The sequence below is a fragment of the Callithrix jacchus genome, chromosome 15 (assembly GCF_049354715.1).
Source record: "Callithrix jacchus isolate 240 chromosome 15, calJac240_pri, whole genome shotgun sequence".
Classification (NCBI taxonomy): domain Eukaryota; kingdom Metazoa; phylum Chordata; class Mammalia; order Primates; family Cebidae; genus Callithrix; species Callithrix jacchus.
In genome coordinates this window covers 81,096,477-81,116,446 of record NC_133516.1, presented here as the reverse complement: position 1 = coordinate 81,116,446, position 19,970 = coordinate 81,096,477, and the positions used below count along the sequence as shown (strand labels likewise).

Here is a 19,970-nt window from a genome sequence, read left to right as displayed (position 1 = left end):
ACTACTTTGTGATCTTTGGCAAATTACCATGTCTTTGTTTCTGTATCTACAACTAAGAGTATCTATCCCATAAGATTGTTGTAAAAATTAAATATTTTAATGCATATAAAGTATATAGAACAGTGCCTGACACACAGTACATGCTCAATTAAATGGAAGCTATTATATGAGAACAGTAATATGCTGACTCCTTTCATCCTCAAAATTTCTGACTTTTAATTCACATATGTATTTGATTTTGGAGGTAAGACAAATTTTTTCTATTTGTTTTTGAGAAAAGGCAGTGTTGAGTAATTATTGATAGTTCAAAATACCAAAAGGGCTACTGGCCTCTCAAGCACAGCTCCATTTTCTCCACTAAAACTGGTCTTGATAAGGTCACTGATCTTTTTGGTCATTATTTTACTATACTATATGGTATATTCAACACACAACCTTTTCTTCAAAGAGGGAGTAAATATTTATTGCAACCTGATCAACAAAGTACCTACTACATGCCATCTGTATTGACATGAAGACAGCTTGATTATATAAAGACTGTCTTCTGAATTGGTATCTGTTGTGAATTTTATCTACATAGTTCAGTTATTAACTCTTCAAAATATAAGAATTTTATTTTTCATAAACCATCAATAAACATTTTCTTTTTGAAAATCCCAAGAAGAGAAAGAATGAATGCAGTACCTTTGTAGCAGGCACTTTGTCTCAGTAAAATAAAAATTTCCTGATGGGATTCAGCCATCAACAGTAGGAGTTTTGTAGCAGTACTTCTTACGAGTGGACTAGAAGTTGAAAAAAGCTTGAAAATAACTTCATCTAAAATGGAATGCAGGGCTCTTTCTCCTATTCTGAGTAAATCACCACTAATAGAACAAAATTTAAAAAGTACCATTACTAATTGATGCACAGGTATCACAACAAATTTAAAATAAAAGATTCAGTAACTTAATGCTGGACTGTGTCCTGATCCAAGAATATAACCATTTTTTAAAATATATAGGTTGATTCCAAGAATATATCATATTCAGTCACTTAATATTTACTGAATTTCTACTATGTGCAAGGTACCATGTGTGCTAGGTACAACAGAGAATACAAAGTAGCCAAAGGCCCTCTCCTTAGAGAAGCCTTCAATAAAATCAAGGAGGAAAGGTAAATGTGCAAAATATTAAATAATCAATAATTCAAAAGCTTCAAGGCAACAATAAAAGTGAAATCAAGACAAGTACACAGTTAATTGTTAAATGATGTACAAAGACAAAAATGCCATAGGAATTCTATCATGTTCTTAATATAGGAGAAACTGAAATCTTTCCTTGGTATTTCCTTCATTATACTAACAATCTCATCTTGCATTACTGATGTCATGGAAAAGTATTTAAAATATTTTAATTTAAGAATTAGTCAAAAGGACAGGGTTAGTGAGTGTCCTTTCACTTACCCCCTTAAGGAGCATGTGATTTTCTAGGCATATGTACCTCTGTTTTATTTTCTATTCACTATTAAAATATTTTACAATTCTGTAAAAATAGAGGTTGGCTGTGAGAAAACAACGCCAAAGATTCCTATCTAAGAACAATGTAAACAGAATCTTATTCAAAGCAATACAAATGATTTCTGTCCAGTAGACAAAGGTATTTCTAAAGGCTACATTGCTTTACAAGACATTAAAGTCGTATTTTCCTATTAGCAAATTTTTAAAAAATCTATCAGCAAACTGATTTCTATGTTCCTTTGACAAACCAACTCCATAAATCTATTTTCCTCAAATTCTCCTTTGAACCTGTATAGATATCTTATTTGTTCCCTCATTAATTAATGAGATGAATAAAATTTTGAGTAGTTAAAATTTATATCTGTGTAAGACTCATGTTTGAGCTTTTTGAAAATTGTACTTTAGTAATGACTAAAATAATTTTGTTAAGAGAAAAAGTGATCAGCAAGATACCTTAAATGTAAAAATCTTTAGGTTGAAAGACTTTATAAAGTTACCCAATCAAAATATGTGAAACTCTCTGACATCTACTTCTGTGCCACTGTGTCTTTTAAATAGTATTCCCTATGCCTAGGATGCTCACCCTTTCCCATCAGTCAATGTTATCATACCATTCAAAACTCAGATAAAAAATATGCTCATCTCAGAAAGCCTTCCACAGATATCCCTATCCCAATCTGGTCACATCTTTACTCCATATCCCACCAAGAGTTTGTGAGTTTGTGCTATAACGTTCATATGCTAGTTTAAATGCTTTTAGATGCTCTTCAACTTCCTAATCTTAAAGACATCCTCTCTATACCACTACCATCTGATCTCTCTGCTTCTGTTCTAATCCAAAATTCTCTGTCACCACTACCTCACTTCTCATTTCTCAAACCACTGCATCTGGTTTTCATTTTTTTACTATTTCACTATATTATAGTATATAATCAGTATAACCTCCAAATGTCAAGTCACATATATATTATATGTGATTATTTTCCTAGACTTGTTTGTATCTGATACTCTGTACCTATTCAGCTTCTGTAATACAAAGTTCTGGTCTCCCCTCTACCTTCCACCCATACTTTTCTGAGCATTCTTTCTCATTTGTCTTTATGAGACTCACTTCCCCAGTATAACACTGAAAGGTTATTCCCCAAGACTCTGTTTTTGAGCCATTTCTTTTCTCTCTATTCATACTTCATACTGATCTTGTCTTCTATCATGTTTTTCATTACCATGTATAAGCTGATTTGTAAATCTGTAACTCTAATCCAGATCTCTTGCAGAAGTCAGTTTACTTAGTCACCGAATGGACATTTGAGTTATTGCTAGTCCTTGGTTATGACAAATAAACCTCAATGGACATTTGTGTCTAAGTCTTTATATAGATACTTTTACTGACTGTTAAACTACCTATACACAACATAACCAACACTGAATTCATCATCTGTCTCACAAAACCAACTCCTCATATATTCAACATACCATAGTCTGTCTAATCAATATAGAAAGCTTGGTATCATACCTGACTGCACATTTTATTTTATCTACCTCATATCAAAACATTCACCAAGTCCTCATAATTGTTGTTTTTAATAGCTTTTTAAAAAGGTAATTGATATATAACAAACTGCACATATGTAAAGCATATAATTTCATCAGTTTGACATGTTTCACCAACATAAAACAAGAAAATGAATATATCCATCACCCCACAAAGCTTCCTTGTATTTCACTGTAGTTCCTTCCTTGTTGTCTGCCCTATTACTCTATCTCCAGTTAACAACTGATTTGCTTTCTGAGAAACTTCCCTTCTATTACAACTTTGCTGAGAGGCTTTTTTTTTTTAAGATTAAAATCAGGAGTGGATGATAGATTTTGTCAGAAGCTTTTTCTGTATTTACTGTTTCATTTTTTTTTTCATTTTTAGCTTGTTAACATAAGTTACAGTGATTGACTTTAGAATATGAAACCAGCCCTAAATCCCAGGATAAACCAGACTTATTAATGATGTATTAACTTTTTAATATATTGTTGAATTTGACATTAAAATTTTGTTCAGAACATTTGTATCTACGTTTATGAGTATACTGATGAGTAGTTTTCTTTTGTCTTTGCTTTGTTTTGGTATCAGGATAATGGTGACCTCATAGAATGAGCTGAAAAGTATTTCTGCCTTTTTGATTTTCTAGAAAAGTTTGCTTAAGATTTTTATTTCTTCCTGAAGTGCCTAATAGAATTTACTAGTGAAAAAGCTATCCAGACCTGGAGTTCTCTTTGTGGGAGAATTTTTAGCTACAAATTGAAGTTTTCTTTATAGCTATCTAGAGTAAATTTGGGTTATCTATTGCTTCTTGAGTAAATTTTGGTAGTTTGTGTCTTTCAATAAATTTGTCCATTTCATCTAAGTTGTTGAATTTATGAGCATAAAGTTTTTCATATTACTCCTTGTGATATTTTTAGTATCTGTAGACTCTTGTGATGTTACCTCTCTAATTCCTGAGATTGGTCATTTGTATTCTTTGTTTTCCTTTCTGTATTAATCTTCCTACAGGTTTCTTCTCAAAGAACCAGTTTATGGTTTAATTTCTTTTCTCAAAGAACTTCAGTCTTCTCAAAGAACCAGTTTATGGTTTATTTTCTCTATCACTTTTGCTTACTATTTTACTGATTTCTTCTCAACTTTTACCATTTTCTTTCTTCTGCTTAGAGTTTAATTCCCTTTTCCCCCCCTACTTTATTAAAGGGGGAAAGCTGAGGTCAATGATTTGAGATTTTTCTTTGTTTTTAATACATAGACGTTAGTGATGTAAAATTCCCCTAAGTGTTATTCTGATTTCATTAAGAATTTCCCCAGAAATTCCCATGTTGTGTTTTTGTTTCCATTCACTTAAAAATAATAGCTAATTTCACTTTTCATTTTTTCTTTGTCTTATGAGTTATTTGGATGAATGTTATTATTTCCCACATATCTGGGGACTTCATAGAGATCTTCTTGGTATCAATTTCCAACTTAACTCCATCGAGGCCAGAGAACCTGCTTTGTATAACTGAAATGCTTTTACGTTTCTTCTTTCTCTTTTTTGAGACACAATCTCACTCTGTCACCCAGGCTGGGTTGCAGTGACATGATCTCAACTCACTTCAATCTCTGCCTCCTGGGCTCAAGTGATTCTCCCACCTCAGCATCCCAAGTAGCTGGGACTAGAGGCACGTGCCAACATGCCTGGCTAATTTTTGTACTTTTTGTAGAGCTGGGGTTTTGCCATGTTGCCTAAATTGGTCTCAAACTCCTGGACTTAAGCAATCTGCTCACCTCGGCCTCCCAAACTGCTGAGATTACAGGAGTGAGTCACTGTGCCCGGCCTCCTTTATGTTTCTTGGGACTTTAATTATGGCCCGTATTATGTATCCTTCTCTGTAAATGTTCATCGGCATTTGAAAAGATGTATTCTGCTACTGTTTGGTAGAATGTTTTTAAAATGTCAATTAGGTCAAATTGGTTGATATTACTGTTCAAATCTTCTGTGGACATACTAATTTTTTGTCTACTTACTCTATTAATTATCAAAAGAGGTATATTAACATCTTTTGCTCTAATTGAAGATTTATTTCTCCTTGCAGTTCTTGTCAATTTTTGTTAGTATACTTTAAAACTTTATTAGGTCAATAAACAAGTCCTCTTGATGAACTGACGTTCTTATGATTATGAAATAACCTTCTTTAGCACTAGTAATATTCTTTGTTCTGTAACTTAATCTGATACTAATACAGGTACTTCAACTTTCTGTAGTATACGCATGGTGTATCTTGTTCCACCCCATTACTTTTAACCTATTTGTTTCTTTATATTTAAGGTGCATTTCTGGTAGACAACATGTAGTAGGCTTGTACTTTTTATATCCAATCTGTCAATTTGTCTTTTAACTTTAGTTTTTCAACATTTATATCTAATATAGATAGGTTCAAATCTACCACTTGGCTTTGTTTCTCTTTTGTTCTTTTTTTTACTGTCTTCTTCTGGATTGTGTAGTTTTTAATGATTCATTTTTATTGCCTTTGTTGGCTTATCATCTGTAAATTCTTTGTTTTGCTATTTTCTTCATTGCTTTGAGGCTCAAAGTATGTATCAATGTATCACAGTCTCATCACTCATCACAATAATATTATACCACATCATGTATAGTATAAGAGCCTCACATCAGTATGCTTCCATTTATCTCCTCCCAGCCTTCATGCCTTTGTTGGAACACATCTACTTCTGCATGTTTCTCAAATACATTGTTATTTTTGTGTAGGCAAATATAGATATATTAAAATAATATAAGAAAAACAATCTTATATGTTTATGTAATCACCATTTCTGATATTCTTTATTTCTTTGTGTAGATGAATTTCCTTCTGGCAGAAGGACATCCTTAAATATTTCTTGTAGTGTCAGTCTGCTGGTGATTTCTGATGAAGTGTTTCATCTTTGCTTTTGAATACTTTTCTGCTGAGTATAAAATTCTAGTTTGACAGTTTTCTTTTTTAGTATTCAACTGTCTTTTTACTTGTGTTCCTTCTGATAAGAAGGTCGCAGTCATCCTTATCTCTATTTCTCTATATAATGTTTTTTCATCTCTGGTTTCTTTTAAGATTTTCTCTTTATCACTGGTTTGAGCATTTTGGTTATGATGGGCCTCCATGTGGAATTTTCTTCATATTTATTGTCCTTGGGGTTTGATGACCGTTTTGAATCTATAAGTTTACAGTTTTCATCAAGTTTGGTAATGTTCAGCTTCAAACTTTTTTTCTGACCCTACTGCCTACTTTACATACTCTGATTACACCTATTTAAGGTTGCTCAAAGTTGTCCCACAGTTCACTAATATGCTTTTCTTTCCTTTTCTTGTTTCTTTTTTGTTTCATTTTGGATAGTTTCTACTAATAGGCTTTAAAGTTCACTAATCTGCAGTGTTAATCTGCTGTTAATCCCATCCAGTGTATTTTTCATCTCCAATATTGTAGATTTCATCTCTAGAAGTCTTATATATCTCTGTTCAACTTTTTGAACATATGGAATATGGTTATAACTGGTATCCTTGTCTGTCAATTCCAACATATGTATCAGTCTTGATTAACTAATTCTTATTTTAGATCCTGTTTTCTTATTTATTTGCATGCCCAGTACTTCTTTGCATGCAAGATACTGTGAATTTTATCTTGTTGTGGCTGATCAGAAAAAAAAAAAAAAATCAGTGCCAGTAAAATGAAATCACCTGTTGAATTGTAGTATATTCTGTAGCACAGTCATAACTGTAGAATCTATCAGTTTGAAGTAACTCCAAGAAATGGTAATTTTGTAGTAATAAAGAAAAAGAAAAAACAAGTCATCAAAGCAAATATTCTGTGATGGCACAAGTGAGATTTTTCTCATCCTTTTTAAAGCCAAATGAAAGCATAACCATTTCTAGTGAACTTCCTACCTTTGAATAACCTACAATAAAAAAAGATTTTCAAATAAAAGCAGGTTCAGTAACCATATGCAGTTAAGTTACTTGGAAACAGTTTGACCCTTTTGGGTCTTGCTTTTATGATCTGAAATAGTGCTCATTCTAATGCCAATTATTCTTCACTACTGGGGTAAAACCTTCCTGAACACTCTATCCAATGACCCACTCTTTATGACCCACTGTTTAAGCTTTCCAGTTTGGCTGCTAGAAATAGGCACTATTTCTGGCCCTGTGTGAGCTCCTTGCACTGTTCCTATTAATCCTTTGGGATTATTGTTTTCCCTCACATTGGGTGGTTCCTTACATATATGTGCAGATCAGTACTTTACTTGATACTTGAAGGATACCCTCTGCAGATCTCTGGAGTTCTCTGTGTGTTTAGGTCTCTTCTTTAGTATTCTGTATTGTGAACTCTAGCCATCTTGTTCTCTCCAGGTTCTGAGATCGCTTCAATTCAAGTTGGCTGGGATGCCTCTCCATATACTTTAACCTGCAAACTCTCTCAATACTGATAGGGCAATTCTAAGATTCACCTTGTTTATTCCTTTTTCTCTGGGCTTACTTTCTTTCACTGACTGATGTCCAGTTTCTCAAAAAATTATGTTTCATGTTTTTGTCCTTTTTTTCAGGTGGGAGAATAAATCCATCCCTACTATTCCATCTTGATCAGAAGTGGAAGTAAAGTCCTGATAATTATATATAATTCATTATTTTAAAAACTTCATTTCCCAGGTACCAATGCCCAAGGCCAAGATTTCATTACTTCACTTGGATTAGTACGATTGCCTTTTTTGTCTAGAGTTTTCTTCCCCTAATCTTTCCTTCATATAATCACCAGAGTGACAAAACTGAAATGTAATCTGACTACTTTCATCTACTTTAAAAATCTTCAATGGTCCCATGGCCTATAGGATAAGACTTCGTTTGCTTAACACAGCATATAAATTCATGACTTTGAATCTCAACTGAGCTTGCTAGCCACCTCCCTATATGGAACTTTAAATCCTAACAATGAATTTGTACCTACTTTTCATCCTCAGCATATTGTTTCTTATCTCTGTGCTTTTGCTTATATTGCCTGGAAATACTGCTTTCTCTTACTCCTTTTCCTTCCTGGCCAATATATCATCTTTGAAGTTTCATCTCAGATATTACCTTCTCCAGGAAGCATCTCCCCTCAGTTTGGGATAGAAGGTCCTTTAACACTTATGCTCACCTTTAACATTGTAACTTAATGTATTATGATATAATGATGTTTGTGTGTCTGTCTTTTCCATTCTATTGTAAGCTCTTGGAAGACAAGGTTTTTAACTTAATCAGCTCTATAACTGCAATGACAGACATAGCAGCTGCATAATAAATTCACAGTAAACTAAAAGAATGAATTATTTCAATTGTGCCTACTCTGCCCTTCCATTTTAATCTGAATAATTGTCAGTTGCTTCTTTTACACCCTTCTTGACCATCTATAAAAGTACAAAGCTTGAAGCTTATTAAATAAATGTGATTAAACATTTTTTGTTGTGATCTCAATATTTTTCTTTAGATATGCACTAATTCTCTTTTTTAAGGCTGAGATTTGACCTAAAACCTTCTTAAGCTCTTGGATAAGGTATCAATTTGATAATAAATTTCCAGTCTTTTGTAGTATTTTATATTAATTTTTTTCTGAAAGACAATGGTGATGGAGTTTAAGCATTATATACAAATCACACGCAATCAATTTTAGCAAAATTGTAATAAAATTGGTAATGCTTCTGATAAAAAAAAATCAAAAAATCAGTAACATTTTATAAATCCATGTCACCTGTTGATCTGTAGTATATTCTGTAGCATCATCAAGACTGCAGATCCTATTTGGACATTGTCAGCTTGCAGTAAGTGTAAGAAATGATCACTGTGTAGTACTAAAGAAAAAAAAAAAGAGAAAGATTAACGCAAAAATTTTATGGTAACAAAGGAAGATTTTGTTCTTTTCAAACCAAATCAAAGCAGACCATTTCTGCTAAACTTTCTGACTTTGTATTCTCTATAATGAAGGAGATTTTAAAATGTAAAATTTGTGGTAATTTTAAATAGACATAAATAAGTCATTTCATTTTTATGATTATAGTCAGAGAACAGGCATAAATACTAAGCTAAAAGTCTATTGTTATCCCTCTTTAAATTGAAAATAACATATCCTAAATCTGAATCTTTTTTCCTATCAATGAATTTCAGTGAATAAAAACAAATTTCTTGCAAAGACAGACTATAAGGGGATGGAAATGGCACAGATGACTATAATTGTTTGCTTATATCCTTAAAAATTTTAATTTTGTGACACATTGTTTTATATGATAATGAATACATTAACTACAAAAATTTCCTTTCATTGATTCGTAATCTTTAAGCTCTAAGCAGTCAGTTATAATGATTTAGAATTGGATACTTATACAAGTTGCTTAACCTCAGAAACTATTTCTTCATTTCTTCATTCGTAAAACTAGAAATAATAGCTCTCACATGAGCTATTGTAAAATGTCCTAGAACAGGGAATGTTTCCTTTTTTTTGAGACAGAGTTTCGCTCTTATTACTCAGGCTGGAGAGCAATGGCACGATCTCGGCTCACTGCAACCTCTGCCTCCCGGGTTCAAGCAATTCTCCTACCTCAGCTTCCTGAGCAGCTGGGACTACAGGCTGCGCCACCATGCCCAGCTAATTTTTTTGTATTTTTAGTAGAGATGGGGTTTCACTGTGTTGACCAGGATGGTCTCGATCTCTTGACCTCGTGATCCACCCGCCTCGGCCTCCCAAAGTGCTGGGATTATAGGCGTGAGCCACCGCGCCTGGCAAACAGGGAATGTTTCTAATAAATGTCAGTTTCATTCCGTTGTATGCTCAATAACTGAGCATAACTATCAAAGGTGTTAGTTATACTAACTGAAAGTAGTTGCCTTTGGAAAATGGGAAATGGAGTGGGCCTGAGGGCCAGGGATTGTCTGTGTGTTTTAATGATCCTTACGGGACTACTTGACTCTCTAAATTATGTGCATGCATGATACTAAGGAGAAATGCTACAAGTAAAATTTCAGTTCAAGTATTACTTTAAAAAATTCTTATAGTGTTGCATCTATATTGGATGAAATTTTTCAAGAGAGTAGAAAGAGTGCCATGAATGTCACTAAGAATTATTTTCTCAGTCTTAAGAAAACACAATACAAAACTTATACATGTTTGTGTTTCTCAATGTAAACAAAAATATCCTTTGACTTCCAAGTTCGCTAAAAGGTCATTAAATAAAAGCTTACACTTACTTGGATAATTAGGCTATATGAGTTAAATCATATCCACCCTGAATATAGGGATTTCTCTCACAGTAGGTCTAAAACACTGCAATCTTTTAAATTTAAAAGTTATTTTCAGGAATAAACTATTCAAATTATAATTTATCTTTATCTTAGATTTGCTAAACAGAAAAAGCTATTGTTGATGTTGGCTGTGTAAAACTGTAGTATCCATTAAAAAAATTGTAAGCTTATTTCAACATGATTTCATTTCAGTGTGGTTATCTATATAGTCAATGTGGCATTTATTTTTAGAAAAAAAGATCAAACCCTTAGCAGTTGACTCTACAATAGCTATGAGTTACATTAAAATCTTTTCTCTTACCATTCTGAATAAGTCCAACATGGCCTCCCACAAGCCAGAAGAGAGAATCAGTCACAATATGGAAAAAGTGTAGTAATTCATCTTTTTCTTCAGCCTTAACATAAAAGATAAGCCCAGTTTACTTTTCTATCATTTTTTTTTAAGAAGACTTCTCCCTGGGGAGTTAGAGGATACAGTTTCTGGATCTAACTTAGCTATTTATGAGGAACATGATTTTGTTGCCTTTAGTTTCTTAATTGTAAAACTTACGGTTATAGGATAGTAATATCTACTAGAAATGGTTGTTATCCAGATAAAATAAAACAATGTAAGTAGTATAAGAACTACAAGTTGATACAATAGGATTTCTTAATACTTGCTATGCATCAGAATCACCTGTTGAGCTTTTTATGGACAAGCTTCAGTTCAAATGTACTGAATTTGAATCTCCAAAGGCAAAGGCTGGATATCTGTATTTGCACAAAGTTAGGTGGGTGATTTGGTTATGCAACCAGGATGAAAACAACTGCAATATTCAAATGTAGATGTCAGCATGAGAGGCATTATTGATAGCGTATTTCAGTTCCAGTTTCTACCCAGAAGTTTAGGAGGGCAGAGATCTTGTCATTTAGCTCCCCACTATAAACTTGGTTTCTAGGACAGTTCTGACACATAGTAAATGTTCAATCAACATTAAGTCAACAAATAAATGACAATTTTTTTCTGGTTCTTCCTTTCTGAAAAGTAGGGTGAGAAATTATTATAAATTAGAGCCACAAGGAGAAATAAGAAGTATAGATTCCATTCACAATTTTGTCATTTATTGGCCATGTAATGTTAGTAGAATGTTAGTTAAAGGTCACCACTAATCTTATCCACATCCTGAATGTTTGTACTATAGCACAAAAGTAATGATGAGACCAGCAAAAATATTATGATTGCCATGATTACTCTTTATAATAATGAGAGTATTTTCTTCCTAATATTGTAGCACAAAGCTACATAAGTATCTAAGTAAACTGACACATGCTGACTTGAATACAACAACTGAAAAAAAATACCCTAAGAAAAGTTACAGTAGAAGAATCCTTTTATTTCGGTAAACTATCTTTGCCAGAGTTTTACCTAAAGATACATCAGAAAGGGCATGGTAATTCTCATTGCTGTCAATGAATCACTTATCTCAATAAAAATACAACAATAAAGAAAAGAAAAATATTATGAAAATTACTGAAGGGCTTTATAAATGAAAGGAATTAAGTGAATAAGTATATTTCTAATGAAAATAACATCCAAATATATGTCTATATAACATATTAATATGTAATTTTGATAATATATAAGAAAAAATTATTAATGCTCTTAAATGGGAATATTAAATAAAGGTGCTTTGAATAAAAGATAAAGCTCCTATAATAATCGAAGCTATTAAGGAGACAGATTTTACAAACGAGGAAAATGAGATACAGTAAAATCCAGTGATTTGCTATAGAACCTAGAATTAGTTTGTGGCACAACCAGCAAGAAAAATCAAATCCAACACAATTCCTATAGTTCACATGGCTTTAACTAACCTAAATTATTACTAAATCTAGCAAATTTTATTTAGTGCCATAAATGTCCCATAAAATGACAGTGGAGACACCAGAAATGGAATTGTAACCTATTATATGGAAAACATATGCTCTACCACTGAGTTAAATTCTCTGCTGGGGGGATCTTGCAAGATGCCCAAATAGGAACAGCTCTGGTCTGCAGCTCCCAGAGAGACCAATGCAGAAGGCAGGTGATTTCTGCATTTCCAACAAAGGCACCTGGTTCATTTCATTGGGACTGCTTAGACAGCAGTGAGCAGAAGCAGAGTGGGGCATCACCTCACCCAGGAAGTGCAAGGAGACAGGGACCTCCCTCCCCTAGCCAAGGGAAGCCAAGAGGGACTGTGCTGTCTGGCCCAGATACTACACTTTCCAACATTTTTGCAACCTGCAGACCAGGAGATTCCTTGCCTACACCACCAGGGCCCTGCTTTTCAAGCACAAAACTGGGTGGCTGTTTGGGCAGACACTGAGCTAGCTGCAGGTGTTTTTTTTTTTTTTTTTTTTTGTACCCCAGTGGCACCTGAAACCCCAGAGTGACAGACCGTTCACTCCCCTAAAAAGGGAGCCAAAGCCAAGGAGCCAAGTGGTTCGTTCAACAGGTCCCACTCCCATGGAGCACAGCAAGCTAAGAACCACTGGCTTGAAATTCTTGCTGCCAGCACAGCAGTCTGAAGTCAACTGGACTGATTGATCAAGCTTGGTGGGAGAGAGGTATCAGCCATTACTGAGGCTTGTGTAGATAGTTTTCCCCTCACAGGGTTAAGAAAGCCACTGGGAAGTTCAGACTGGGTAGAACTCACTGCAGCATAGCAAAGTGACTGTGGCCAGACTACCTCTCTAGATTCCTCCTCACTGGGCAGGGCATCTCTTAAATAAAGGTAAGCAGCCCCAGTCAGGGCCTTATACATAAAACTACCATCTCCCTGGGACAGAGCACCTAGCAGAAGGGGGGCTCTGGGGTCAGCTTCAGCAGACTGAAACATTCCTGCCTGCTGGCTCTGAAGAGAGCAGCATATCTGCCAGCACAGTGCTCAAGTTCTGCTAAGGGACAGAATGCCTCCTCAAGCGGTTCCCTGACCCCATGCCTCCTGACTGGGAGACACCTCCATACAGGAGAGCTCCAGCTGGCATCAGGCAGGTGCCCCTCTGGGACAAATCTTCCAGAGGAAGGAGCAGGCAGCACTCTTTGCTGTTCTGCAGCCTCTGCTGGTGATATCCGGGGAAAGAGTGTCTGGAGTGGACCTCTAACAAACTCCAGCAGACCTGCAGAAGAGGGGACTGCCTGTTAGAAGGAAAACTAACAAACAGAAAGTAATAACATCAACATCAACAAAAAGGACAGCCCCACAAAATACCCATCCAAAGGTCATCAGCATTAAAGATCAAAGGTAGATAAATCCAAAGATAAGGAAAAACCAGTGCAAAAATGCTGAAAATTCTAAAAACAAGAATGCCTCTTCTCCAAATGATTGCAACTCCTCTCTAGCAAGGGAACAAAACTAGATGGAGAATGAGTTTAATGAAATGACAGAAGTAGGTTTCAAAAGGTGGGTAATAACAAATTTCTCTGAGCTAAAGGATCATGTCCTAATCCACAGCAAGTAAGCTAAGAAGCTTTATAAAAGGTTACAGGAGGGAGGAGGGGTGGGAGTATATCTCATAAAAATTATTTTTAAAAAAGGTTACAGAAATGCTAACTAGAATAACCAGTTTACATAGAAACATAAATTACCTGATGGAGCTGTAAAACACAGCATGAGAACTTCATAAAGCATACACAAGTATCAATAGCTGAATGGATCAAGTAGAAGAAAGAATATAAGAGATTGAAGACTAACTTAATGAAATAAAGCATGAAGGTAAGATTAGAGAAAAAAGAATGGGTCCATTGGCAAGATGGCCAAATAGGAACAGCTCTAATCTGCAGCTCCCAGCAAGATTGATGCAGAAGGTGGGTGATTCCTGCATTTCCAACTGAGGTACCCAGTTCATCTCACTGGGACTGGTTGGACAATGGATGCCACCCATGGAGGGTGAGCTGAAGCAGCATGGGGTGTTGTCTCACCTGGGAGGCACAAGGGGTCAGGGAATTTCTCTCTCCTAGCTAAGGGAAGCTGTGAGAGACTGTACCAGGAAGAACAAGGCATTCCAGCCCAGATATTGTGCTTTTCCCATGGTCTTCACAACCAGCAGACCAGGAGATCCCCTCCAGTTCCTATGCCACCAGGGCCCTGGATTCCAGGCCCAAAACTGGGTGGCCATTTGGGCAGGAGTTTTTTTTTTCATACCCCAGTGGCACCTGAAATGCCAGTGAGACAGAAACTTCACTCCCCAGGAAGAGTGGCTGAAATCAGGGAGCCAAGTGGTCTGGCTTGGCAGATCCTACCCTCATGGAGCCCAGTAAGCTAAGATCCACTGGTTTGAAATTCTCACTATCAGCACGGCGGTCTGAGGTTGACCTGGGATTATCAAGCTTGATGTGGGGAGGGGCATCCACCATTGTTGAGGCTTAAGTAGGTGGTTTTTCCCTCACAGTGTAATCAAGGCCTTCTGGAAGTCTGAACCAGGCAGAGCTCACCACAGCTCAGCAAGGTCTTTGCGGCCAGACTGCCTGTCTAGATTACTCCTCTCTGGACAAGGCATCTCTGAAAAAAAGACAGCAGCCCTAGTCAGGGACTTATAGATAAAACCCCCATCTTCCTGGAACAGAGCACCTGGGGGAAAGGGTGGCTGTGGGTGCAGCTTCAGCAGACCTAAACATCCCTACCTGACAGTGCTAAAAGAAGCAGGAGATCTCCCAGCATGGCATTTGAGCTCTGATAAGGGACAGACTGCCTCCTCAGTTGGGTTGGTGGCCCCTGTATATCCTGACTGGGAGAACCCTCCCAGTACAGGCCAAAGACACCTCATACAGGAGAGCTCTGGCTGATATCTGGTGGGTGCCCCTTTGGGAGGAAGCTTCCAGAGGAAGGAACAGGCAGCAATCTTTGCTGTTCTGCAGCCTCCACTGGTGACACCAGGCAAACAGGGTCTGGAGTGGACCTCCAGCAAACTCAAGCTGACCTGCAGCAGAGGAAAACTGCAGTTAGAAGGAAAACTAACAAACAGAAAGGAATATCAACATCAACAAAAAGGACGTCCACTCAGAAACTCCATCCGAAGGTCACCAACATCAAAGACCAAAGGTAGATAAATCCACAAAGATAGGGAGAAATCAGTGCAAAAAGGCTGAAAATTCCAAAAACCAGAACACCTCTTCTCCTCCAAAGCATCAAAACTCTTTGCCAGCAAGGGAACAAAACTGAATGGAAAATGAGTTTGAAGAACTGACAGAAGTAGGCTTCAGAAGGTGGGAATAACAAACTCGTCTGAGCCAGAAAAGCATGTTCTAACCCAATGAAAGGAAGCTAAGAACCTTGAAAAAAAGGTTAGATGAATTGCTAACTATAATAATCAGTTTAGAGAAGAACAAAAATGACCTAATGGAGCTGAAAAACACAGCACAAGAACTTCGTGAAGCATACACAAGTATCAATAGTTGAATAGATCAAGTGGAAGAAAGGATATCAGAGATTGAAGATCAACTCAATGGAACAAAGCAAAAAGACAAGATTAGAGACAAAAGAGTGAAAAGAAAAGAACAAAGCCTCTAAGAAATATGGGACTATGTGAAAAAACCAAATCTACTTTTGATTAACATACCTGAAAGTGACAAGGAGAATGGAACCAAGTTGGAAAACACTCTTCAGGATATTATCCAGGAGAACTTCCCCAACCTAGCAAGGGAGGCCAACATTCAAATTCAGGAAATATAGAGAACACCACAAAGATACTCATCGAGAAGAGTAATCCCAAGACACATAATCATCAGATTCACCAAGGCTGAAATGAATGAAAAAATGTTAAGGGCAGCCAGAGAGAAAGGTCGGGTTAACCACAAAGGGAAGCCCATCAGATTAACAGCGGATCTCTTTGCAGAAACCCTATAAGCCAGAAGACAGTAGGGGCCAATATTCAACATTCTTAAAGAATTTTCAACCCAGATTTCATATCTAGCCAAAGTAAGTTTCATAAGCAAAGGAGAAATAAAATCCTTTTTTTTTTTTTTTTTTTTTTGAGACGGAGTTTCGCTCTTGTTACCCAGGCTGGAGTGCAATGGCACGATCTCGGCTCACCGCAACCTCTGCCTCCTGGGTTCAGGCAATTCTCCTGCCTCAGCCTCCCGAGTAGCTGGGATTACAGGCACGCACCACCATGCCCAGCTAATTTTTTTGTAATTTTTAGTAGAGGCGGGGTTTCACCATGTTGACCAGGATGGTCTCGATCTGTTGACCTCGTGATCCACCCGCCTCGGCCTCCCAAAGTGCTGGGATTACAGGCGTGAGCCACCGCGCCCGGCCAATAAAATCCTTTATAGACAAGAAAATGCTGAGAGACTTTGTCACCACCAGGCCTGCCTTACAAGAGCTCCTGAAGAAAGCACTAAACATGGAAAGAACAACCAGTACCAGTCACTAAAATAAACAAACCAAATTTGTAAAGACTGTTGACAGTATGAAGAAACTGCATCAACATCAACTAATAGGCAAAATAACCAGCTAGCATCATAATGACAGTATTAACCTTAATGAAAACATGCTAAATGGCCCATTTAAACGACACAGACTGGCAAATTTGATAGAGTCAAGACCCATTAGTGTGCTGTATTCAGGAGGCCAATCTCATGTGCAAAGACATACATAGGCTCAAAATAAAGGGATGGAGAAATATTTACTAAGCAAATGGAAAGCAAAAAAAAAAAAAAAGCAAGGGTTGCAATCCTAGTCTCTGATAAAACAGACTTTAACCAACAAAGATCAATATAGACAAAGGACATTATATAATGGGAAAGGGATCAATGTAACAAGAAGAGCTAACTATCCTAAATATATATGCACCCAATACAGGAGTACCCAGATTCATAAAGCAAGTTCTTGAAGACCTACAAAGAGACTTAGACTCCCACACAATAATAGTGGGAGACTTTAACACTCCACTGTCAACATTAGACAGATCAATGAGACAGAAAATTAGCAAGAATATCCAGGACTTGAACTTAGCTCTGGATCAAGTGGACCTAATATACCTCTACAGAACTCTCCACCCCAAATCCACAGAATATACATTCTTCTCAGCACCACATTGCACTTATTCTAAAATTGACCACATAATTGGAAATAAAATACTCCTCAGCGAATGCAAAAGAATGAAAATCATAACAAACAGTTTCTCAGACCACAGAGCAATTGAATTAGAACTCAGGATTAAGGAACTCATTCAAAACCACACAACTATGTGGAAACTGAACAACCTGCTACTGAAAGACTACTGGGTAAATAATGAAAATAAGGTGGAAATAAAGATGCTCTTTGAAACCAATGAGAACAAAGACACATGTACCAGAATCTCTGAAACCCATTTAAAGCAGTGCATAGAGGGAAATTTATAGCACTAAATGCCCACAAGAGAAATGAGGAAAGATCTAAAATTGACACCTAACACCACAATTAAAAGAACTATAGAAGCAAAAGCAAATAAATTCAAAAGGTAGCAGAAGACAAGAAATAACAAAGATCACAGCAGAACTGAAGGGGATAGAGACACAAAAAAACCCTTCAAAAAAAAAATCAGTGAATGCAGGAGCTGGGTTTTTGAAGAGATCAACAAAATAGATAGACTGCTAGCTAGACTAATAAAGAAGAAAAGAGAGAAGAATCAAATAGACACAATAAAAATGATGAAGGTGATATCACCACTGATCCCACAGAAATACAAACTACTATCAGAGAGTACTGTAAACACCCCTGGGCAAATAAACTAGAAAATCTAGAAGAAATGGATAAATTCCTGGACATATACCCTCCTAAGACTAAACCAGGAAGAAGCTGAATTCCTGAATATACCAATAACAAATTCTGAAACTGAGGCAGTTAAATAACAGCCTACCAACTAAAAAAAGCCCAGGACCAGATGGATTCATAGATGAATTCTACCAGCAGTACAAAGAAGAGCTGGTACCATTCCTTCTGAAATGATTCCGAACAACAGAAAAAGAGGAACTCCTCCCTAACTCATTTTATGAGGCCATTTTCATCCTGATACCAAAGCCTGGCAGAGACACAACAAAAGAAGAGAATTTCAGGCCAACATCCCTGATGAACATCAATGTGAAAATCCTCAATAAGTAGCAAACCCAATCCAGCAGTACATCAAAAAGCTTGTCCACCATCAAGTTGGCTTCATCCCTGGGATGCAAAGCTGGTTCAACATATGCAAATCAATAAATGTAATCCATCACACAAACAGAACTAATGACAAAAACCACATGATTATTTCAATAGATGCAGAGAAGACCTTTGATAAAATTCAACATCCCTTCATACTAAAAACAATAAAACTAGGTATTGATGGAACATATCTCAAAATAATAAGAGCTATTTATGATAAACCTATAGCCAATGTCATACCAAATGGGCAAAAGCTGGAACCATTCCTTTTGAAAACTGGCACAAGACAAAAATGCCCTCTCTCACCACTCCTATTCAACATAGTAGTGGAAGTTCTGGCCAGGGCAATCAAGCAAGAGAATGAAATAAAGGGTATTCACAGAGGAAGAGAGGAAGTCAAATTGTCTCTGTTTGCAGATGACATGATTGTATACTGAGAAAACCCCAACATCTCAGCCCCAAAACTCCTTAATCGGATAAGCAACTTCAGTAGAGTCTCAGGACACAAAATCAATATGCAAAAATCACAAGCATTCCTATGCACCAGTAATACACAGAGAGCCAAATCATGAGTGAACTTCCATTCACAACTGCTACGAAGAGAATAAAATACCTAGGAATACAACTTACAGGGGACGTGAAGGACCTCTTCAAGGAGAATTACAAACCACTGCTCAAGGAGAAATACAAACCACTGCTCAAGGAAATAAGAGAGGAAACAGATGGAAAAACATTCCATGCTCATGGGTAGATAGAATATATATCATGAAAATGGCCATGCTCCTCAAAGTAATTTATAGACTCAATGATATTCCAATGAAACTACCATTGAGTTTCTTCACACAATTAGGAAAACTACTTTAAATTCCATATGGAACCAAAAAAGAGCCCGTTTAGCCAAGGCAATCTTAAGGAAAAAGAACAAAGCTGGAGGCATCATGCTACCTGATTCAAACTATACTAAAATGTTACAGTAACCAAAACAGCTTGGTACTGGTACCAAAAGAGATATATAGACCAATGGAACAGAACAGAAGCCTCAGAAACAACGCCATATATCTACAACCATCTGACCTTTTACAAACCTGACAAAAACAAGCTATGGGGAAAGGATTCCCCATTTAATAAATGATTCTGGGAGAACTGGCTAGCCGTATGCAGAAAATTGAAACTGGACCCCTTTCTTACACCTTATACAAAAATTAAGATGGATTAAAGAGTTAAACGTGGCCAGGCGCAGTGGCTCACACCTGTAATCCCAGCACTTTGGGAGGCTGCGGCGGGTGGATCACGAGGTCAAGAGATCAAGACCATCCTGGTCAACATGGTGAAACCCTGTCTCTACTAAAAATACAAAAAATTAGCTGGGCATGGTGGTACGTGCCTGTAATCCCAGCTACTCAGGAGGCTGAGGCAGGAGAATTGCCTGAACCCAGGAGGTGAAGGTTGTGGTGAGCCGAGATCACGCCATTGCACGCCAGCCTGGGCAACAAGAGT

General features: G+C 36.7%; 1 protein-coding gene across 9 annotated transcripts in view; it reads right to left on the bottom strand.

The window, feature by feature from the left end:
• The window catches only part of IQCB1 (IQ motif containing B1), a 111,059-nt gene that overhangs the window by 73,910 nt on the left and 17,179 nt on the right, over positions 1-19,970 (bottom strand). For all 9 annotated transcript variants that reach the window (XR_013527599.1, XR_001907436.5, XR_001907437.4 and 6 more), the window contains exons 6-8: positions 10,631-10,724; positions 8,786-8,885; positions 685-863 (exon numbers count right to left, since the gene is read on the bottom strand). Coding sequence is in view for 6 of the 9 variants with exons in the window: in XM_017965189.4 (XP_017820678.2) it covers positions 685-863; positions 8,786-8,885; positions 10,631-10,724 (373 nt within the window). In the remaining 3 variants the exon portion in view is untranslated. The remainder of the gene's footprint in view (positions 1-684; positions 864-8,785; positions 8,886-10,630; positions 10,725-19,970) is intronic.